The sequence below is a fragment of the Notolepis coatsorum genome (assembly GCF_963971535.1).
Source record: "Notolepis coatsorum genome assembly, chromosome: 13".
NCBI classification, from domain to species: domain Eukaryota; kingdom Metazoa; phylum Chordata; class Actinopteri; order Aulopiformes; family Paralepididae; genus Notolepis; species Notolepis coatsorum.
This window is the reverse complement of record NC_140177.1, coordinates 19381714-19404806: the sequence shown is the minus strand read 5'-3', so window position 1 is coordinate 19404806 and position 23093 is coordinate 19381714. Positions and strand designations below refer to the sequence as shown.

Sequence of the window (23093 nt, the reverse complement as noted above, 5' to 3'; positions counted from 1 at the left end):
ATGTTTGGATTAAGAGAGGGGCCTTTAATATAGGTTAGGTAACATGACTGTCCATCCGATTTTCTTTCAACCACCTCAGTCAATGCAATTCAATGGAGTAATGACATTGTATTGTCCTTACTTTGAGAGTTCATAACATAACACCTTTGTGAAAAATATATTTTACAATCGTTACAAAATTACTTTTACAGAATTATAACCTCAACGACCTAGCAAATTATTGCTAGGAACCTCCTCTTTTAAAGACATGGAGTAGGTTGCCTTACAAGTATTTTAAAAGACAAGTCAACCCAAAGCCTCTCTCTAGTGGAGTCAGTAGGTGGACTTACAAGTATTTTTAAAAGACAAGTCAACCTAAAGTGTCTCTAGTGGAGTCAGTAGGTTGCCTTACAAGTATTTTAAAAGACAAGTCAACCTAAAGTGTCTCTAGTAGAGTCAGTAGGTTGACTTACAAGTATTTTAAAAGACAAGTCAACCTAAAGTGTCTCTAGTAGAGTCAGTAGGTTGACTTACAAGTATTTTAAAAGACAAGTCAACCTAAAGTGTCTCTAGTGGAGTCAGTAGGTTGACTTACAAGTCATTTAAAAGACAAGTAAACCTAAAGCCTCTAGAATGGAACCAGTATGTGGACTTACAAGTATTTTAAAAAGACAAGTCAACCTAAACCCTCTAGAATGGAACCAGTATGTGGACTTACAAGTATTTTAAAAAGACAAGTCAACCTAAAGCCTCTAGAATAGAACCAGTATGTGGACTTACAAGTATTTTAAAAAGACAAGTCAACCTAAACCCTCTAGAATGGAACCAGTATGTGGACTTACAAGTATTTTAAAAAGACAAGTCAACCTAAAACCTCTAGAATGGAACCAGTATGTGGACTTACAAGTATTTTAAAAAGACAAGTCAACCTAAAGACTCTAGAATGGAACCAGTATGTGGACTTGCAAGTGATTTAAAAGACAAGTCAACCTAAAGCCTCTAGAATGGAACCAGTATGTGGACTTACGAGGACTTGTTGCCCTTGGTCAGTTCCTGGATCAGCTCTCCCTTGGGGTTGACCGTAAAGATCCTGCACACAGGAACGCCCACCTCCTTGTAGGCAAACACATCCTGAACCAGAAGAACAGAGACACGTTGAGAGAGACGTTACACAGTGTTTATGTAATCCTCAGGAAGATCAAGGTTCCCACTCTTTTTGAGAAATAATTGTCCAGGACTTTGAGGAATTGTTCTTGACGATCAAGGACAGCACTTGCTCACAAACAGTGATATAATTTGCTGGTAGGCCCTAGTATAGAGAAATTGTATTCCTCCTGTTTTAACGATGCAGGGTTCATGATGAAGTGTCTCACGTTCATAAAAACTCCCCGTAAATGACGTGCGTAACCTAAGTTATAGGGAAGTAGCGGCGTACGTCCCGGTCCAGACTGACGCGGGACATGACATTAACCACACCATGCTTTACATTGCTGCAAAACTCACGATTATGTACTTTTTTGGCGTTACGGTTAGGATTTTGCAACACTTTAAAAAGAAGTGTAAGCTATAGTGTAAGAATAATAAGCTATTTTCCTCCAGGATATCTGGTCATTTTAGTCCATTTTCAAGGTTTAACATGACTGGAGATGTAGTCTCCAGGTTTTCCGGGAGGAGTGGGAAGAACCCAGAAGATGTCACTCATACCGGAGCGGCATACGTAGCGCCGGTCCAGACTGACGTGGGACATGACATTAACCACAGCGCTTCCTGCTTGTGCCCCGCCTGAGGAGGGTAATGGCCGTGTCTTGGCGGCGGTGTGTGTATGTCTGCTGGCTCGCCCTGCTCCCTCCCCACAGGGTGTTGGTGTTTATGCAGCTGAGGAGCGGGGTGAGCTCCCCGCCACAGAGCAGGGCTGTGTGGGATCATCCAGCAGTGACCTCAGAGCGGGTTCAGCCCCGACTCTGTGATCTCACGCATCGCTGTTGTTGTTGTTTATTATTAATAGACGCGTCAAAGAGCTGTTTGTTGACTTTACGGCACAAGCCAGACAGGGCTGAGGTCTGTAACACTGACCTCACCGTCTGTTAAGGCGAGACACCCCAGGTGAATAGGCAAATATACTTTTTTTTGTTGATTTTGAGATTGTTATATTTTGCTTCCTAAACATGTCTTCTATGAAACTAGTGACAATAAAACATCAATAACACACATTCAGTTGTTTATTTTACTTCATTTTGCCTTATTGCATTCATAAATGTGCACATATTTAATGGGGAAGTGCCTCATTTGCATATATAAACATAAAATTCAATATATTTTTTCTTAGTTTATATGTACATAACAAACTGGGAAAGTTTCATAGTGATATCTATTCAAATATTTGTTGCCTATTAGGGGGTACTACACTGTTTGTAGCCTGTGTGTAGTTCTGTTCAGTTCAATAACTGAACCATTATTATTATTATTATTCAGTTATCAGGCATGTGTTTAGGTTGTCAATTACTAATGGTTTGATTAGGTATTGTGTTTGTAAATAGCTGTTTAAAAAAAAAATTATGGCATTTTACAATACCGAACTTTGAAGGCGTTTTCCCAAAAATGAGTTTTAATGAGTTTTTCCTCATACTCTGAGCCAGAAATCTCCACTTCAGTAGCACTCGCATACACCAAACCTTCCAGTTCTATTCATATCTATGTTCTGAAGGTATTTACAGAAGGGTTTGTTGATATCGCATTCATACCCTGATTTATATCACATTTTATTCCTAAAAACATGGCGAAATATGGAATTTTACCATACAAATGGACTGAATGGAGTATTTTCTGAATTATGGAGTGATAAAAAGAGATATCCAAAATCCCCTCTGTAATAACCTTTGGCTCTAATATGTCAACAAAATTAAACTATAATTTTGAAAATGGCTTTATCCAATGTTCAGATTTCTATCCTGGAATTATATGCAAATTAGTGCATATTTAAGTAGATCATGCCTCATTTGCATATTTAAACATACAATTTCAGAAAACTTGTAATACAAAAAAGTCTTGTCTTAATATATAAGTAATCAACTGGGGAAGTTTCATTGTGATATCTATTAGTTAAACTTTTACCCTAGTCACCTGTAGTGTCTCGCCTTAAGAAAAAAAGATACAAAAAAAATATATATATATTTTATCTCAAAACAAAAACAATGTTTTTCTTTTATTATCCCAAAACAAAAATAAATTTTGTATCACCAACAAAAAATATATATATTTGTTTAATCCCAAAACAAGAATATTTATATATATTTTTGAATCCCAAAACAAGTATATATATATTTCTTTATCCCAAAACCAAAAGAGGAGCTCATCGACAGTCTCCCATTGACTCACGTTGGCTCGGTTGCCGAAGGCGGCGTAGAACGGTCGCTTGTTAAACTGGAACAGGTTCTTGATGTCTGTAAGGCATTCGATCTTGAAGATCTCTGGCTTCTTCTCGATGACCTCTCTGCGGACAGAAACATTGTGTGGATGGTTAAAGTCCCCATGAAACGGCAAACAGAATGCGGTTTGATTCCGCGTATTTACTAGGGGTGGGAATCACCAGAGGCCTCACGATACGATACTATCACGATACTTGAGTCACGATACGATAGTATTGCGATACTAAATATGTTGTGATATGCTGAGTATTGCGATATTAATATTGCGATATATTACCTTTTTTCAACTGCAAAGTAAAACTTTGTCAACATGTTTTATCTAATAAAATAAAGTTCAGTCTGTTCATCTCACTTCAAAATGTTTTATTGCCGAACATAACAGATTACATGTAAACACTGTAATCTGTGTTGCATGTACCTGACAAACTGAACTGTTTGTATTACAGTCATATTCCAACTTAACTGAATGCACACGTGTGCGTGTGTGGACTACTGTACTATTACATGTATTGAAATTAACAATGCAACTTCCTTATACAAAAAAAAAAAATATATATATATATATATTTTATAAATAATTAAATATCGATACATGGCGTCCCTGTATCAATACAGTATCGCCACGCAAAGTATCGCGATACTACTACGTATCAATATTTTCCCCCACCCCTAGTATTTACGCGTTTCCTGTCAAAACAGGAAGCTATGGAGGGACTTTTTCAAAAATATTGATTGGTGTTTGTTTACGGTACTCAATAGCGCTGATTGTGTATTACAGTGGACCCATTAGCTAGCAAGCTAACATTAGTTTAGTTAACGAGACCAAGTGCTAGCTTAGTTACAATATGCTATGAATGTCATTCTAGCATTTCATTGGACGATCAGGACCCTAACCGCAGGACTCTATAGATAAGCTAATGATATATGCATCGATACTGGCAAGTATCTCATCCGACTTAAAGGGGACCTATTGTGAAAATGGCCTTTTCCTCTGCATTGTTTCTACAGAATGAGGGGTTGTCTCAACACTGAGAACATGTTAAATATGTACATTGTTTCTACAGAATGAGGGGTTGTCTCAACACTGAGAACATGTAAAATATGTGCATTGTTTCTACAGAATGAGGGGTTGTTCCAACACTGAGAAAATGTTAAATATGTGGATTGTGTCTTTTCTGCGGTTCAGCTGTGACAAGAACCCTCCCTCTTGAAACAAGCTGTTCAGAATTGCAGCCATCAACATAGTTAATAACATGTGTGTGTGTGAAGATATCTTGTTAAAATGCATGTGTACAAGATGCCGGCTTGCGTGAAAATCTTTTCTTTTCTACCTGAAGTTTAACCTAAAATATGTTGTCTGAAAGTTGGATCCGAGTCATATTTGATCTGCAACGTCTGAAAGTTTGATCTGAATTTAGTTTGACGGAGCAGGCTCACGTACCACTGCTAGAGGTAAGATAAAAGCAGCTGTGCAGGCACAGAAACATCCCATTGAGAACAGGACTGAAACAGAGAGGTATATAGGCTGCTAGAATGAGAACAGGACTGAAACAGAGAGGTATAGAGGCTGCTAGAATGAGAACAGGACAAACAGAGAGGTATAGAGGCTGCTAGAATGAGAACAGGACTGAAACAGAGGTATAGAGGCTGCTAGAATGAGAACAGGACTGAAACAGAGAGGTATAGAGGCTGCTAGAATGAGAACAGGACTGAAACAGAGAGGTATAGAGGCTGCTAGAATGAGAACAGGACTGAAACAGAGAGGTATAGAGGCTGCTAGAATGAGAACAGGACTGAAACAGAGAGGTATAGAGTCTGCTAGAATGAGAACAGGACTGAAACAGAGACTGAGGTGGTATAGAGGCTGCTAGAATGCATAGTGTTTTTCTTTTTGGCAAACAACTTTAACTCAATGGCCGCCAACGATTATATACGTGTTTGGCCGACGACCGTTGAACGCCAACCACGTATATATACATCATTTGATCGTTATTTCTTTTATTCGATATTTCTATTCATTACAGGCACAGACTCAGGGTCAACATGGGGAATCATCCTGAGAATATCAAAGTGCAATACCAGCCACATCACGCTAAACGGCAGTATCGAGCACCCTCTGTAACCTTGTATCTTCGCCTGTGGGACGGCCAAATGTCTCTGGTTTCATTTTCCCTTGTCGGCCGAGACGAACGGTTGTTCCGGTTCCATTGAAGCGCGTCAAGTATCCCCGATGCATATGTTGTGGTGGATTATGCCGTGGACCAAATCGACATTGGATGTACCAGATGGCGATCAAAAAATTGGAATATTATTTTTGGAATACTGCCGATCACAGGTAAGGACGATTTGACATACATTTTAGCTTGATCCTGCAATGCTTTTATACCGATCGGGCTGATAAGCGTTTTTAGTGTTCAATACGGATGCCGTTACTGACAAATCAAATAATCAGAAACGACCCCCCCCCCCCCCTTTCATGCATTCATGATGGAACATAATACCTATGATATAGATTTGATTTCGGAATAATAGCGGGTCCAGGCAAGAAATGGCAACGTCTATAGTGGAATTGACTAATAAGGCTATAGCTCAGCATTTCGGGAATTACCCTAGACCACGGTATAACACGGGAACATATGGATGGAAACTAGGGATGCTCGATATTGGCTTTTTTACCGATACCGATATTCCGATATTGTCCAACTCTTAATTTCGATACCGATACCGATATCAACCGATACCGATATATGCAGGGTTTCTCCCCAAAAAAACGGAATAATTTCAGGTAATTAATAATTTCACTGGATGCATTCAAAAGGCTTTCTAAATGTAAGCATTATCTGTGCAAAATATGATAATTAAAAAAGTAAAAATTAACATTACATATCTCTTGTTGTTGAATTAAACCAACATGCATACTTTTGACAATAAATAAAATAAGAATTGGTTCTTACTTGCTTGCCTGGGTAAATAAAGGTTAAATAAATGTAAAAAAAAAAAAAAAAAAAAAAAACGATACCGATATTTTTTGATATCACATTTTACTGCCGATATCGGCCGATAATATCGGTCGGCCGATAATATCGGACATCCCTAATGGAAACATTTATAATTTTTCACATATTGAACAATAGATAGGTGATGTCAAATGGGCCATAGTATTGTATCCATAGCTACAATATAGAATAGTTATAGCTCTACAAACAAGGTGATCCACTCCTATCTCTTAAAGCGTGGCAGTGCTAGAGCGGGGCCCCGGCTAATCCCCGGCGGTCAATGAGTTAAAGACATGTTTGGGGGAACCTCAACCTAGCCTACTAAAAACACACATCTTCAATCAGTATCTGAGATATCAGAAAAATATAACTAAGTAATCTTCCTTGCCTATGTTACTACCTACTATGCTAATATGTCTATACTACTATGCTAATGTCTATACTACTACGCTAATATATCTATACAAATACGCTAATATGTCTATATTACTATGCACTCAAGACTGTAGCACTCAAGTTTGACACTGTTTGACGAACAATATCACTGACCCTTAGCTGCCAGAGTTGTACCCTTCCTGCTGACTTGTACAGAACTTGTAAGTGGCTTTGGATAAAAGCATCAGCTAAATTATGAAATGTAAAATGACCTCGAAGACCTATATCAACTTCTTGAAAATAAGTTTCATTCTTCAAGGTCGATAGGAGCACGTTCAGTGTTAGACTGAGACTCCAGAGATGAAATTGAATGTATATTACTGTATATTTTTTGCTGTATATCTCAGAATGTATATACATATTTTAGAATGTATATCTTTGACTGTATTTTTATTCTAGATTTTTTTTACTACCTAAATGTTTATTGTGAGCGATCTGTGGTGCTGAATCTCCCTCAGGATCAATAAAGTACTTCTATTCTATTCTATTTAATTCTTTCAAGTTGAGAGTTATAATGTCTTGCCTCCACCCCTAGCGGTTGTTACACAGCAGCATGGAGGAGGAGGGGTCTGGCGGGCAGAGCGTGAGCTCCCTACCTGTGGAAGGCAGAGAAGAGGCTGCTGGGGGAGAGCATGAGGGGTCCTCTGGGCAGGATGATGCCCCCGTCGTTGACCCACTGCAGGTAGCCCCGAGTCATGTCCGCCATGCCGATGGCCCGCGCAGAGCAGTAGAGGAACTTGTAGCCATTCCTGCCAGGGAAGAGGGGAGGGGGGTGAGGAGGGGAGAGGGGGAGCGTAAGAGGATTAGTTCTGGCATCACAAACTTCACTAATTAGAATGACTAAAATACACTGTATAAACCGTGAACTGCAGATAAACTGTATCTGCTGACTGTGTCGAGCTTATGTAATACAAAAAAATATTAAAGAAATTCACCAAAAAACAATAAAAAGGTTATTCACAAGATCGACTGGGGCAGAAGGCACTTATTTTTTTCATAACAGCCACACTGATTAATCTTTTCTACCGAGTATAAGAAAAAAAGGAAGCTGTACAGGATTTCTTGCCGCTTTCAACAACGAATTAAGCAGAACGTTGGCGTCCAAGCCGAATGTTCAGGATGAGGGAAGGATGAAAAACAGATGGTCCAGAGTTTATTTACGTCACAACACTGTTGGGAGTGGAATCAGGGAACCTATTCTACAGTACATGTTCAAATGACTGGCTGGTTCTTAGGGTTCCTGGAGTTTTCTCTGAACTAGGAAAAATTACTTTTTCCTTTGATGCTTCCAACACCTGGAATGTCCTCCAACTGACTCTGAAGCGGAAGGTTCTTCAGAGCATTTAAAAGTATGATCTCTGACCACTGTGTCGACTTGTAACTGTCTTAACTGATTCTTTATTGTTTATTCTTATTTATTATGCCTATATGTATGACATTGCTGATAAACTATGTCTTGTAAGCTTGTCGTCGCTGTAAATGAGGGTAGCCTCAGTGTCTTAACACATTCTGCGCCATAAACGAGTTAACTCGTTATTGGCCGCCATGCGTTGAGTGCTAGAAACGAGTTAACTCGTTTTTGGGATCGTTATTTCATTTATTCGCTATATCTATTCATAATTCATAGCTGCAGCCTCTCGTATCCTCTTCAGCCTGTCTGAGCTGGCAGACGGTCAACACCGCCCTCTACTGCCAGGCGGAGCTATTGCATCTCATTGAAAATGGGTTGGTGTGTTTTGGGAGGCGATCTGAGCCGGGCGGGCGGGGTTTAAATACTCGGGCGAACCAGTTCTATACAACGGTGGCATCGAGCAGTAACTCCGCCCGCCCGTCATTGTGAACCGGTCGGTAGTGTGGTGCGGACCTCCACGAGCATTATTTGGAATTGCGATCAGATATTTGGATTATCTCTTTTGCATTACATCAGATACAAGGTAAGAAGATTATATATAAATTTGATCGTTGATCTGACATGTATTTCTACCGCGATCACAGCTATATGTGTGGACCGTGTATGGCTGTTTACCGTTGGCTGCGGTGGGGGTGGGGGGGGAGCGCCCCGCTACGACGGTCATTTCATGTCAGCCGAAAAATTACAACGTGATGACTGGATTACAGTAAAACGCCTTTTTCTCGTCTTTTTCCTGGAATTACTGAAAAACACCCAAACCATACTCTATTCAAAACGGTATAAAACGGAAATGTACCGATGAAAAAACAATCTGTCTCGGGCATGTTGACTAGAAGCAACTCACTGAGACCCGACGGCATTATTAGACCCATAGATATAATATAAGATATATTTAAGCACTCGCAAAAGTCAGTCTAAAACTATATCCATTGAATAAAGACCTGGCGATTAATGGGGTATCAGCGCCCCCTGGTGCTGGCGGTCAATGTGTTAAGAGTTTAGATTAGATTAAAATGTATTGTCATCATACAGCATAGGTTTTGCATCCAACCAGAGTGCAAATGTAAAACAGTAAAGTGCAATAGTAATATACAATGTACAGGTGATTAAACTGGGTATAAAATATATAAATGAGTACTACTGTACTGAGTATAGTGCTAATCAGACGTATGTATACAGGTATAAAGACACTATGGTAGGAAGTCATATTGGCCAGCAGTGTAACTAGTAAGAGTAGGTAAGGGATATGTACATACAGTATATAGATATAGTATCTACAGATATGTAAAAATGATTATATGCAGGTATGTACAGACAGATGTGTGTATATATATATATATATATATATATGGTAAGAATAAATATATATATATTATATACAGTATATACAGCATTATTGTACATTCTATCATACAGGTTATATGTAGCTGTATAAGTAGGTATATGAAGGACATTTTAATTTGAAAGGAAGTTGAAATAAAGGTTTGAAATTAAATATGACGTCCCACACAAATTAAATCTTATTTATGCTTATTCTCGTCACTGGGAACATTTCCTCTCCCTGCTCTCCACGCTGGTTTGGAAGCATCGGCTGGGACATCAGACCCTGTGTGTGTTATTATAGTCATCAGAGACACGTCTCTTACTCTGCCACGGAGTGGTACAGCTTGGCGATGCCCTGGTGGGTCCAGTCCTTCCCCAGCTGAGGCAGGATCTGTCCAAACACGTCCGACCTGAGACAGGAAGACACGAGACATGCGTCACTTCAATCAAATCAAATGTATTTGTATAGCCCGAGATGATGATCACATGGAATAGCCCCCATGGGCTGTACAAGTCTTCTTGTACAAGTCAAGAAGAAACATCACAAAATATCAAAAACAAAATAAAATCCAAATATGTAACACTCCCAGACAATGAAGATAAGGAACGACTCAATAAAAACCTAGCAATAGGAGAAAAAGCACCACAGGCGGTGTGGAGGAGAGACCCCTCAGATGGGCTGTTCAAAGGGGATCATCCCCCAACTGGATGTCAGTGATGATATAGTGTTGCAATGGATCATAGATGGATGGGGAATAGAACAGGCGAATAATTGGTATGAATGTACATGTAATGAAACACATATATACAAGGTAACAATAGTATCTAAGGTACATAAGAACATTTAAAAAGAAATCTAAATAAATAGAGCTAAGGACAACAACAAACAAACAAAAAAAATACAATCACTTCACAGGAACCACACAGGCCTCCTTATCCTCATGACCCTCCACTGGGTAAGAGTACAAGTATAATAAGTATGTCACGCCAGTTAGGGTACCTTGTGTAATACGGTTTACTTTTACTCTTAACTCATTGGATGCCACTCACGAATAAAGTCGTGTTAACTCGCAGACACTTGAGCGCCAAACCCGAGAAAAGTCGGGTTTTCTATCGTTATATTTTTTATTCAATATTCCCATTCATAATCCATCGAGGGAGCCTGTGTTATCTCATTGGGAATGAGTCTGAGATCGCAAACGACAAGCGTTTATAACGCATGGATTGAGGAGAATCAAGCACTCCCGGTTCATGTTCTTTGGTGGATTATGTTGGCAACACGATCGACATCAATACTTGGAATGGCGATCAGATAATTGGAATATTCTTTTTGGAGTACATCCTAGTCAAGGTAAGGGCTATATGGTATCAATCTTGCGTTGATCCAAGAATCCATTCACTGCGATCCGAGCGTATGTGTGTAATGTGTGTGTGTAACGTATTCCGTTGGTGACGATCAAAGCATAGAAAAACTACCCCCCCCCCCCACTCTTTCATGCATTCATGAAGAAGCATAATACCGATAATATAGCGTTGATTTCAGATTGATTGTTGATACAGGCGAGAAACGCCATGGTTTTGAGTGAAACGCACGTATTGCTGCATAGCGTCGTTTTCTGGGATTAGACAGGATTACTCTAAAACTATACTCATATTCACCACGGTATAAAACGGGAATGTATGGATGTTGAACAAGTTGAACGATAGATACTCCATGTCAATTGGGCAATAGTATTATATCCATAGCTATGATATATAATATAGTTTGAGCCCTGCAAACACCGCCATGTATTCCTATTCTTTAAAGCGGTGGCCTTCTTACCACACGGTACACAGCGCCATCTGGCGCTGATTGAGTTAACCACGATAGGGCATACAGACCCTCATCTGCACCTTTGTTTACATGGTTTATTTTTCTCATAATTTGATATTCCGTTATTTTTTTACATTCAGTTAATTACATTGTTTACACTGTCTATTTTTCTCATTCAGATCAAATGTTATTGCCTATATTTACGTCTTTCTACTATTACCCTGCCCATACCTGTACCTCCCCTCAGCATAGAGGTATAAGCTGGAAAACACAGCGGTTCCATAGTCTGAAGTCTTATGCAGTAGAGGTCCAAATTTGGTAAAATTCCGTTCAGAAATGAGTCTTTGAGAGACGTCCGAGTATAACGGGCGACAAAAGAAAAAGCTCTCCAAAATCCATATCCTCATCCACGGCCGTTCATTCTGAAGTGTTATTCACTTCTGGTCAACTTTCACCTAGATCCCTTATTCGCACCCCCCCACGTGGGGTATCGTTGGAAAGGTACACTCATTGGCTACAACGCTGACCAATAATTTTCGCCATCAGCGGATGATTGGCAGTTCTGAGGAGTCCGGGGTGGTCATCTGACGCGCGGCTCGTAAAAAGACGCTCGCCTGACATAGCGTCATGCAACTTGCCCAGTGCGTGGGGACGCTGCGGAGGATGCCAGTAGGTCACAAAACGTTTCCCCTTTTCATCACAAACGCAGGACGATATGAAAGCCTGCTCTGCCCTAATGAGGGTGCTTCTTCCCCACAGGGGAGGGTCTCCGTCTCCAGCCCCGCAAGTGGCTCCGCGCCCTGGCGTACGGGAGCTGGTGGAAATGTGCTCGTTACGGTCCCACGTTCTCAAAGACAGCTTTTTGTCACGCACGCCGGCCGCGGGGTCACAGAGATAATCAGCGACAGTCACCAGTCGATCTGGCCTCCTGTTTGATGTCGGCCACCTTGTGAGCGGCGCGGAGTGGGCGTCGGGGAGGAGGCGGCGGACATCGATTTGGCCCCCAGGCGAGGCGGGAGACCGTCCGTACGACTAATTAAAAAAAGTAAACACTTTTCTAAAACACAGAACTGCTTGTTGCCTTGAATTAATATCGGCTATTTTGGGGCCGGACGTGGTGGTGGTGGCGGCTCAGGAAAACACACCCAGATGCTCTACGTGGCGTGGAAACGGCAGAAGGAAGGATCTCTAGAGGTAGAACTTAATAGACACTTTTCCGACTTTCTCTGTTGAAATATAATGGGAGAACTAACGGCTGCAGAACTTGAGAACTGTTAGGAACATCTGTCCAGTGTGTCCGACTGTTCTCCACCAAAACCTGCACGGACTACAACTTATGGCGTATATCATGCCAGTTAGGGCACCTTGTGTATATGGTTTACTTTTACTCTTAACTGGATCTGCGCCAAGAACGAGTTAACTCGTTATTGCCCGCCATGCGTTCAGCACCAGAAACGAGTTAACTCATTTTTGGAATCGTTATTTTGTTTATTCGCTATATCTATTCATAATTCATAGCTGCAGCCTCTGGTATACCCTTCAGACCCTGTCTGACCTGGCAGATGGTCAACACCGCCCTCTACTGCCATGTGGAGCTATTGCATCCCATTTGAAATGGGCTGGTGTGTTTTAGGAGCCGATCTGAGCCGGGCGGGTTGGATTTAAATACTCAGGCGAGCCAGGAGCTAACGACAAATGTGAATATTAACCCCGCCCGCCCGTCCGCGTGTAACGCTTCGTAATGTTGGGGAGATGATCGCTGTGGATAACTGGAATGGCGATATGATAATTGGATTATCTTTTTTGCATTACATCAGAGACAAGGTAAGAATATATATATATATATGAAACCTTGCGTTGATCTGATATTTATTTCTACCGCGATCAAAGCTACCTGTGTGTAGGTCTATGTGCTTATTACCGTTGACTGTGGTGGGGGGGGGCGGGGGGGGGGGGGGGGGGGGGCGCCCCGCTACGATGGCCATTTCATGTATGCACGACGAGATATAATAATGATAATCTAGCGTTGATTTCAGGATGATTCGATAATCAGCCGAAAAATTACAACGTGATGACTGGATTACAGTAAAATGCCCTTTTCTCGTCTTTTTCCTGGAATTACTCAAAAGCACCCAAACCATACTCTATTCAAAACGGTTAAAACGGAAATGTACGGATGAAAAAACTATCTGTTTTGGGCATGTTGACTGGAAGCAACTCACTGACAGTCAACGGCGTTATTAGACCCATAGATATAATATAAGATATATTTGAAGCACTCGCAAATGTCGCAGTCTAAAACTATCCATTGAATAAAGACCTGGCGATGAAGGGGGATCAGCGCGGTCAATGTGTTAATCAGGATAGGGTTTACAGACCCTCATCTGCATCTTAGTTAATTAGTTAGTTAATTATATTGTTTACACCGTTTATTTTATCCTCCTATTTTTATATTCAGAGTTAATTACATTGTTAGCACTGTTTATTTTTCTCATATTTAGATCAATCAATATTTATGTCTTTCTACTATTTCTACCCTGCCCATACCTCCCCTCCCCCATGCTGCTATGACGCCCGAATATCCCCAAGGGGGTCAATAAAGGAATATCTTATCTCATTTTATATGAATACAAATCCTTTTAGCATTCACTCACTGACCTCTCTTTACAATGGTAATATGAGTCACTCATTAAAAAGGAGCATCACTTCATCTTCTCCCTTATTCATAAAGAACGGGGCTGCGTTCAGATTCAAACCCAGCATGTTGCCTTCCCTTTAGTGAGCCCTTCTTGTAAACCCCTCTGGTCCTCTGCAAGGGGAGAAGGACAAGGGAACAGCACCAGTGGAGATCCAACAGCTCTTAGATCTCATTAAAATATTTGCAATTATATGACTTCTTCGTTTTTCTTTGTTTAGTTTCACAACCTGATCAACGTATGACGTATATCATGCCAGTTAGGGCACCTTGTGTATACCGTTGACTTTTACTTGTACTTATAGTATATATTCAGATTCATTCTTTATTGCCTATATTTATTGTAATGTATAATATAACCGACAGGGCATACAGACCCTCAATCTGCACCTTTGTTTACACTGTTCATTTATCTCATATATTTATATTCAGAGATAATTATATTGTTTACACTGTTTATTTGTTCTCATATTTTTATATTCAGATCTAATTTCATTGCCTATATTTATGTCTTTCTACTATTACCCTGCCCATATCTGTACCTCCCCTACCCCCTCCCCCCTCCTGCTATGTTGCCCGAATTTCCCCAAGGGGATCAATAAAGGAATATCTTATATGGTGCAGCATACAAAGAGACAATTAATTAACCTTAAATAAAGAAACTTAACATGTCAGAACTGAAAGTCACCAAAAGGCTCCTTGTTTATATGAATGATTATCTGTCACACCATCGGCTGATTCTGCACAGATTCAGTGACCCGTGGGGAGCATTGGATTGTGGGATAACACCTCATGCTGGAAACATGCATTTTATACCCTTTGTGGAAGGGAGGAAAAACAAGAGATGAAGGGGATGTAAATTATCTTTCCCTTCAAAGGTTGGAAGCAAATCCCACTCTAGCAGTCATTTTTCATCCAGGCATGTCGGGGATTCCCCCTCGACTCGAGGGAAGACAGCGATGAAAAGAAAGCATTTATCCTGGAACCGAATGCAGCCTGGGTGTCATTACTAGCCCTTTTTAAGAGTCATTACTAGCCCTTTTTAAGACTCATTACTAGCCCTTTTTAAGAGTCATTACTAGCCCTTTTTAAGAGTCATTACTAGCCCTTTTTAAGACATTACTAGCCCTTTTTAAGAGTCATTACTAGGCCTTTTTAAGAGTCATTACTAGGTATTTTTAAGTCTTTACTAGCCCTTTTTAAGAGTCATTACTAGCCCTTTTTAAGAGTCATTACTAGCCCTTTTTAAGAGTCTTTACTAGCCCTTTTTAAGAGTCATTATTAGCCCTTTTAACTCATTGACCGCCGGGAATTAGACGGAGCCCGTCATAGCACTGCCACGCTTTAAAAGATAGGAGTGCGTCACCTTGTTTGTAGAGCTATAACTATATTCTATATTATAGCTATGGATACAATACTATGGCCCATTTGACATCACCTATCTATCGCTCAATATGTGAAAAAGAATAAATGTTTTCATCCATACGTTCCCGTGTTATACCGTGGTGAATATAAGTGATTTTAGAGTGGTCTAGGGTAATTCCCGAAATGCTGAATTATAGCCTCATACGTCAATTCCACTATAGACGTTGCCGTTTCTTGCCTGTACACGGCTATTATTCCGAAATCAAATCTATATCATAGGTATTATGTTCCATCATGAATGCATGAAAGGGGGGGGGGGGGGTCGTTTCTGATTATTTGATTGTCAGTAACGGCATTCGTATTGAACACTAAAAACGCTTATCAGCCCGATCGGTATAAAAGCATTGCAGGATCAAGCTCAAATTGACATCAGATCGTCCTTACCTGTGATCGGGAGTATTCCAAAAATAATATTCCAATTGTTTTATCGCCATCTGGTACATCCAATGTCCATTTGGTATATGGCATAATCCACCACAACATATGGATCGGGGATATTTGACGCGCTTCAATGGAACCGGAAGAACCGCTCGCCTCGCCCGACAAGGAAAAGTGAAACCGGAGACATTTGGCCATTACACAGGCCAAGATACAAGGTTACAAAGGGTGCTCGATACCGCCGTCAAGCTGGATGCAGCCGGTATTGCACTTTGGCGACCTGAGACTCATTCCCTATGGTAACACCAAGGTCCCTGGATGAATAATGAATACAAATATCGATGGCGTTCAACGGTTGTCGGCCAAACACGTATATAATCGTTGTTGGCAGGGATTGATTTAAGAGTCATTACTAGGCCTTTTTAAGTCATTACTAGGCATTTTTAAGAGTCATTACTAGCCATTTGATTTTGGGTGGGGTGGAGGTGGTGGTGGTGGTGGTGGGGGGGCTCTTACTTGGTGATGGTGCCGTCGATGTCAGAGATGATGACCTTGTCATCCCAGTTCCACAGGTAGATGGTTCCCTCGCAGCGACAGGTGCCCTGGTACTGTGTGGTGATGCTGAAGGTCACGTCGTTGGGGCCCTCTTTCAGCTTCAGACTGACCTGGAGGAGAACACAACCAGTTTAGAGGAGAACCACACAACCAGTTTAGAGGAGAACACAAGCAGATTAGAGGAGAACCACACAACCAGATTAGAGGAGAACACAACCAGTTTAGAGGAGAACCACACAACCAGTTTAGAGGAGAACCACACAACCAGCTTAGAGGAGAACCACACAACCAGATTAGAGGAGAACCACACAACCAGCTTAGAGGAGAACCACACAACCAGTTTAGAGGAGAACCACACAACCAGCTTAGAGGAGAACACAACCAGCTTAGAGGAGAACCACACAACCAGATTAGAGGAGAACACAACCAGCTTAGAGGAGAACACAACCAGCTTAGAGGAGAACCACACAACCAGCTTAGAGGAGAACACAACCAGCTTAGAGGAGAACACAACCAGCTTAGAGGAGAACACAACCAGTTTAGAGGAGAACACAACCAGCTTAGAGGAGAACACAACCAGCTTAGAGAACCACACAACCAGCTTAGAGGAGAACACAACCAGCTTAGAGGAGAACCACACAACCAGATTAGAGGAGAACACAACCAGTTTAGAGGAGAACCACACAACCAGATTAGAGGAGAACACAACCAGTTTAGAGGAGAACACAACCAGTTTAGAGGAGAACCACACAACCAGTTTAGAGGAGAACACAACCAGTTTAGAGGAGAACACAACCAGCTTAGAGGAGAACACAACCAGCTTAGAGGAGAACCACACAACCAGATTAGAGGAGAACACAACCAGTTTAGAGGAGAACACAACCAGTTTAGAGGAGAACCACACAACCAGTTTAGAGGAGAACACAACCAGTTTAGAGGAGAACACAACCAGCTTAGAGGAGAACCACACAACCAGTTTAGAGGAGAACACAACCAGTTTAGAGGAGAACACAACCAGTTTAGAGGAGAACCACACAACCAGTTTAGAGGAGAACACAACCAGCTTAGAGGAGAACCACACAACCAGTTTAGAGGAGAACCACACAACCAGCTTAGAGGAGAACCACACAACCAGTTTAGAGGAGAACCACACAACCAGCTTAGAGGAGAACACAACCAGCTTAGAGGAGAACCACACAACCAGATTAGAGGAGAACCACACAACCAGTTTAGAGGAGAACCACACAACCAGTTTAGAGGAGAACCACACAACCAGCTTAGAGGAGAACCACACAACCAGATTAGAGGAGAACACAACCAGCTTAGAGGAGAACACAACCAGCTTAGAGGAGAACCACACAACCAGCTTAGAGGAGAACACAACCAGCTTAGAGGAGAACACAACCAGCTTAGAGGAGAACACAGCCAGCTTAGAGGAGAACACAACCAGTTTAGAGGAGAACACAACCAGCTTAGAGGAGAACACAACCAGCTTAGAGAACCACACAACCAGCTTAGAGGAGAACACAACCAGCTTAGAGGAGAACCACACAACCAGTTTAGAGGAGAACCACACAACCAGTTTAGAGGAGAACCACACAACCAGTTTAGAGGAGAACCACACAGCCAGCTTAGAGGAGAACACAACCAGTTTAGAGGAGAACCACACAACCAGATTAGAGGAGAACCACACAACCAGTTTAGAGGAGAACACAACCAGTTTAGAGGAGAACACAACCAGCTTAGAGACACTGCTGTCAAACATGAAGACAGACACACAACCAGCTTAGAGACACTGCTGTCAAACATGAAGACAGACACACAACCAGTTTAGAGACACTGCTGACAAACATGAAGACAGACACACAACCAGCTTAGAGACACTGCTGTCAAACATGAAGACAGACACACAACCAGCTTAGAGACACTGCTGTCAAACATGAAGACAGACACACAACCAGCTTAGAGACACTGCTGACAAACATGAAGACAGACACACAACCAGCTTAGAGACACTGCTGTCAAACATGAAGACAGACTCACAACCGGCTTAGAGACACTGCTGTCAAACATGAAGACAGACACACAATGGTGTAAAACTCCAAACTGTTTATTGAACCCCTGAGGTGATACTGTTCTGCTAGTATGGGATCAGTATTCAAAGGGTTTTGGAGCCACCTAGTGGCCTCTATTGGGACCAACACTATGCAATTCTAAACCGGCCAGGAGAGGGCGCCATCAACTACCAAAACGGACCCTACTGCATCCCAGGGGTTACTAACACCGTAATGTACTGTGTGTAATCTCATCCAACAACCATTATGGAATCCAGCCAACGGTCATTCCCACTCCAGCTTTCAGTATTATATGTGGATTTGGCCGCCCATTACAATTTGACACTCTGGCTCTTTTTGGACAAAATGCCAAAGCACCAAAACATGAAATATCTCTAATTCTCTATATATATCCTGTACACTACAGTGTGCTCCCGCGCTACTTCTGCACCCCAAAGATTATATTAAAATGTATTGTCATCATACAGCACAAGTACAGTACAATGAAAAGAAGTTTGGCATCCAACCAGAGTGCAAATGTAACAGTACAGTGCAACAGTAATATACAATGTACAGGTGATTCAACTGGGTATAAAATACATACTTTAGTACTGAGTATAGTGCTAATCAGATGTATGTAAAGAGTTACAGTGTGTACAGTGATATATGTATAAGGACACCATGGTGCATATTGTATAGTGGCATAGCAATAGTGCAATATATAACTCATATAAAGTGCAACATATAATATATATATAAAGCACACAACTCACTGTAGCCATATTAAACAGCAGCACAGTGCAACAGTAACGAGGGATTTTCAATCATAAGTACAGCTCTGCTTTTTATAACTACTTACAGAGGAGCCTGACGAACCTGAAGTGAGTGGGTGTTGCAAATCTTTGAAGCTTAACACATTAAAAAAGGGCACCCTCTCCACGTTCTCATGATTTACTTTGGAAAAGCTAAGTAAACCAGCGTCTGAGCTGATGAAACGGAACGGAACACATTCCCTCTGGGCGTTCTTGTGATGCGTACGAAGGTCTTCAAACGAGATGAAAAACAAACAGATTGCAGTGCTGCCCACGCACTGCAACAACTACCATTCAACCCAGATGACAGAAAGGTACTTATTGGGAGAAGAATATTGCCATTGTCAATGTACACGAGGCAATTGAAATGTGTCTTTTCGTCTATCCCTCATAGTTACACACAGTCCTCATATCCTTCCTAGTTACACATACATACCATGCAGTCCTCATATCCCTCCTAGTTACACACAGTCCTCATATCCCTCCTAGTTACACATACACACAATCCTCATATCCCTCCTAGTTACACACAGTCCTCATATCCCTCATAGTTACACACAGTCCTCATATCCTTCCTAGTTACACATACACACAGTCCTCATATCCCTCCTAGTTACACACAGTCCTCATATCCCTCCTAGTTACACACAGTCCTCATATCCCTCCTAGTTACACACAGTCCTCATATCCCTCATAGTTACACACAGTCCTCATATCCTTCCTAGTTACACATACACACAGTCCTCATATCCCTCCTAGTTACACACAGTCCTCATATCCCTCCTAGTTACACACAGTCCTCATATCCCTCCTAGTTACACACACAGTCTCCCACACATATGCATCTCATCAGAGCGCACGCTAGTGGTTTTATCATGTCTCGTGTACATAAAAATGTATATGAGGACTGTGTGTAACTAGGAGGGATATGATGACTGTGTGTAACTAGGAGGGATATGAGGACTGTGTGTAACTAGGAGGGATATGAGGACTGTGTGTAATTAGGAGGGATATGAGGACTGTGTGTAATTAGGAGGGATATGAGGACTGTGTGTAACTAGGAGGGATATGAGGACTGTGTGTGTAACTAGGAGGGATATGAGGACTGTGTGTAACTAGGAGGGATATGAGGACTGTGTGTAACTAGGAGGGATATGAGGACTGTGTGTAACTAGGAGGGATATGAGGACTGTGTGTGTAACTAGGAGGGATATGAGGACTGTGTGTGTAACTAGGAGGGATATGAGGACTGTGTGTAACTAAGAGGGATATGAGGACTCTATGTAACTAGGAGGGATATGAGGACTGTGTGTAACTAGGAGGGATATGAGGACTGTGTGTGTAACTAGGAGGGATATGAGGACTGTGTGTGTAACTAGGAGGGATATGAGGACTGTGTGTAACTAGGAGGGATATGAGGACTGTGTGTAACTAGGAGGGATATGAGGACTGTGTGTAACTAGGAGGGATATGAGGACTGTGTGTAACTAGGAGGGATATGAGGACTGTGTGTGTAACTAGGAGGGATATGAGGACTGTGTGTAACTAAGAGGGATATGAGGACTCTATGTAACTAGGAGGGATATGAGGACTGTGTGTAACTAGGAGGGATATGAGGACTGTGTGTAACTAGGAGGGATATGAGGACTGTGTGTAACTAGGAGGGATATGAGGACTGTGTGTGTAACTAGGAGGGATATGAGGACTGTGTGTAACTAAGAGGGATATGAGGACTCTATGTAACTAGGAGGGATATGAGGACTGTGTGTAACTAGGAGGGATATGAGGACTGTGTGTGTAACTAGGAGGGATGAGGACTGTGTGTAACTAGGAGGGATATGAGGACTGTGTGTGTAACTAGGAGGGATATGAGGACTGTGTGTGTAACTAGGAGGGATATGAGGACTGTGTGTAACTAGGAGGGATATGAGGACTGTGTGTGTAACTAGGAGGGATATGAGGACTGTGTGTGTAACTAGGAGGGATATGAGGACTGTGTGTGTAACTAGGAGGGATATGAGGACTGTGTGTAACTAGGAGGGATATGAGGACTCTATGTAACTAGGAGGGATATGAGGACTGTGTGTAACTAGGAGGGATATGAGGACTCTATGTAACTAGGAGGGATATGAGGACTGTGTATAACTAGGAGGGATATGAGGACTCTATGTAACTAGGAAGGATATGAGGACTGTGTGTAACTAGGAGGGATATGAGGACTCTATGTAACTAGGAGGGATATGAGGACTGTGTGTAACTAGGAGGGATATGAGGACTCTATGTAACTAGGAGGGATATGAGGACTGTGTGTATGTGTAACTAGGAGGGATATGAGGACAGTATGTACGGTCTTCAGACCACAGGTGTGGAGCGGCGTACTCACTATCTGCTCGGAGGAGAGGCGCAGGGACTTCCTGTAGGCGTGTGGGCCCTCCATGGGCTGCAGCCTCTCCTGGCAGGTCACGGCGCTCAGCTCCTTGTTCTCCTCGTCGCTGGACGAGTCGCCTGCCTTGGGCCTGCGGAGACACACAGAGGACACCGCTGAGGCCACGTTGACACTGAAGGAATATAAGACTCTGATCTTTTCAAGTCCGATTTTGGGCCACATTCATATGGAAAATGTAAAAATGGCTCTGGAACGCCCTGCCCCTAAAGCACTCCCTCTGAACTCATTTTTAAAAGGCAGCTAAAAAGGTGCCTCTACAGGCAGGCTTTTAAACACCTATAGCAGTTTTTTTTCTGCTTCTATTCTGTTTGTAGCGGCCGCTGGTCATTCCCTACACCTACTTAGATGTTTCTCTACTCTGGGAAACAAAAGTTGTGGATGTTGACAGAGTTGAATGTCCAGGTTTTGATGTAGTTTGTAGGGTTTATTGTCCAAAAGAAAATCATGATTGAGAACAGAACATTTTTAGTCTCTCTATTGCACCGTGGCTCCGGTAGGAAAATGTTTCTCTCAGCAGGTGCATAACGTTGCTCTGATTACAGAGCCTATTATATTAAAGGTCCCCTATTTTGCTATTCCTTTCACTATTTGGGCAATTTTACACAATTCCTGTGAGTCTATGGAACACATCTGTACGTTTTTTTTCAAAAAAATTCATTGTTTTGTATTTCTAATCAAGTACTTTCGAGCAGCATTTTCTGCATTCAAGATTCCAAGCTGTTTTTGGCTGGGCTCCGCCCATACTAGCAATGCGCTTTGAGTGACAGTCACCCACACAGCGTGATACATACGAGAGAGAGCGAGAGAGAGAGAGAGAGAGAACGAGCGAGCGAGAGAGAGAGGAGAGATCGCTCCGTGAGTGTGTGTCTCTCGACTCGCGATTGTGTGTAAATGCAGGGTGAGACAGAGAGCCTCAGAGAGCCTTTCCGTATGAGAGCCTCTCTCTCCCTCTCTATCTGTCTGCCTCTCCCTCTCTCTCTGGACAACCTCAGAACCGCCACAGAACCCCACATGGACCCACACCAGTTTGCATACCGGACCAACAGGTCAGTAGAGGACGCCATCAACCTGGCTCTCCACCACACTCTACAGCACCTGGAAACCCCTAACACCTACACCCGTATCCTGTTTATTGACTTCAGCTCAGCTTTTAACAATCTCCCCCAATAATCTGTTCCATAAGCTACAGGACATTGACATCAACCCAACCATCAACCACTGGATCCTCAATTTCCTCAGCAATAGAACCCAAACAGTCAAGGTAAACAACAAATCATCCCGCCCTCTGACCCTCAGCAGTGGGGCCCCCCAGGGCTGCGTCCTTTCCCCTTGGCTCTTCTCCCTCT

General features: G+C 42.1%; 1 protein-coding gene across 2 annotated transcripts in view; it reads right to left on the bottom strand.

Moving 5' to 3' along the window:
- Nucleotides 1-23093, bottom strand: part of lpin2 (lipin 2) — a 99409-nt gene that overhangs the window by 6534 nt on the left and 69782 nt on the right. For both annotated transcript variants that reach the window (XM_084326772.1, XM_084326773.1), the window contains exons 14-19: nt 21685-21817; nt 16397-16545; nt 9893-9979; nt 7432-7584; nt 3355-3469; nt 1007-1110 (exon numbers count right to left, since the gene is read on the bottom strand). In XM_084326772.1, coding sequence (XP_084182898.1) covers nt 1007-1110; nt 3355-3469; nt 7432-7584; nt 9893-9979; nt 16397-16545; nt 21685-21817 — 741 coding nt within the window. The remainder of the gene's footprint in view (nt 1-1006; nt 1111-3354; nt 3470-7431; nt 7585-9892; nt 9980-16396; nt 16546-21684; nt 21818-23093) is intronic.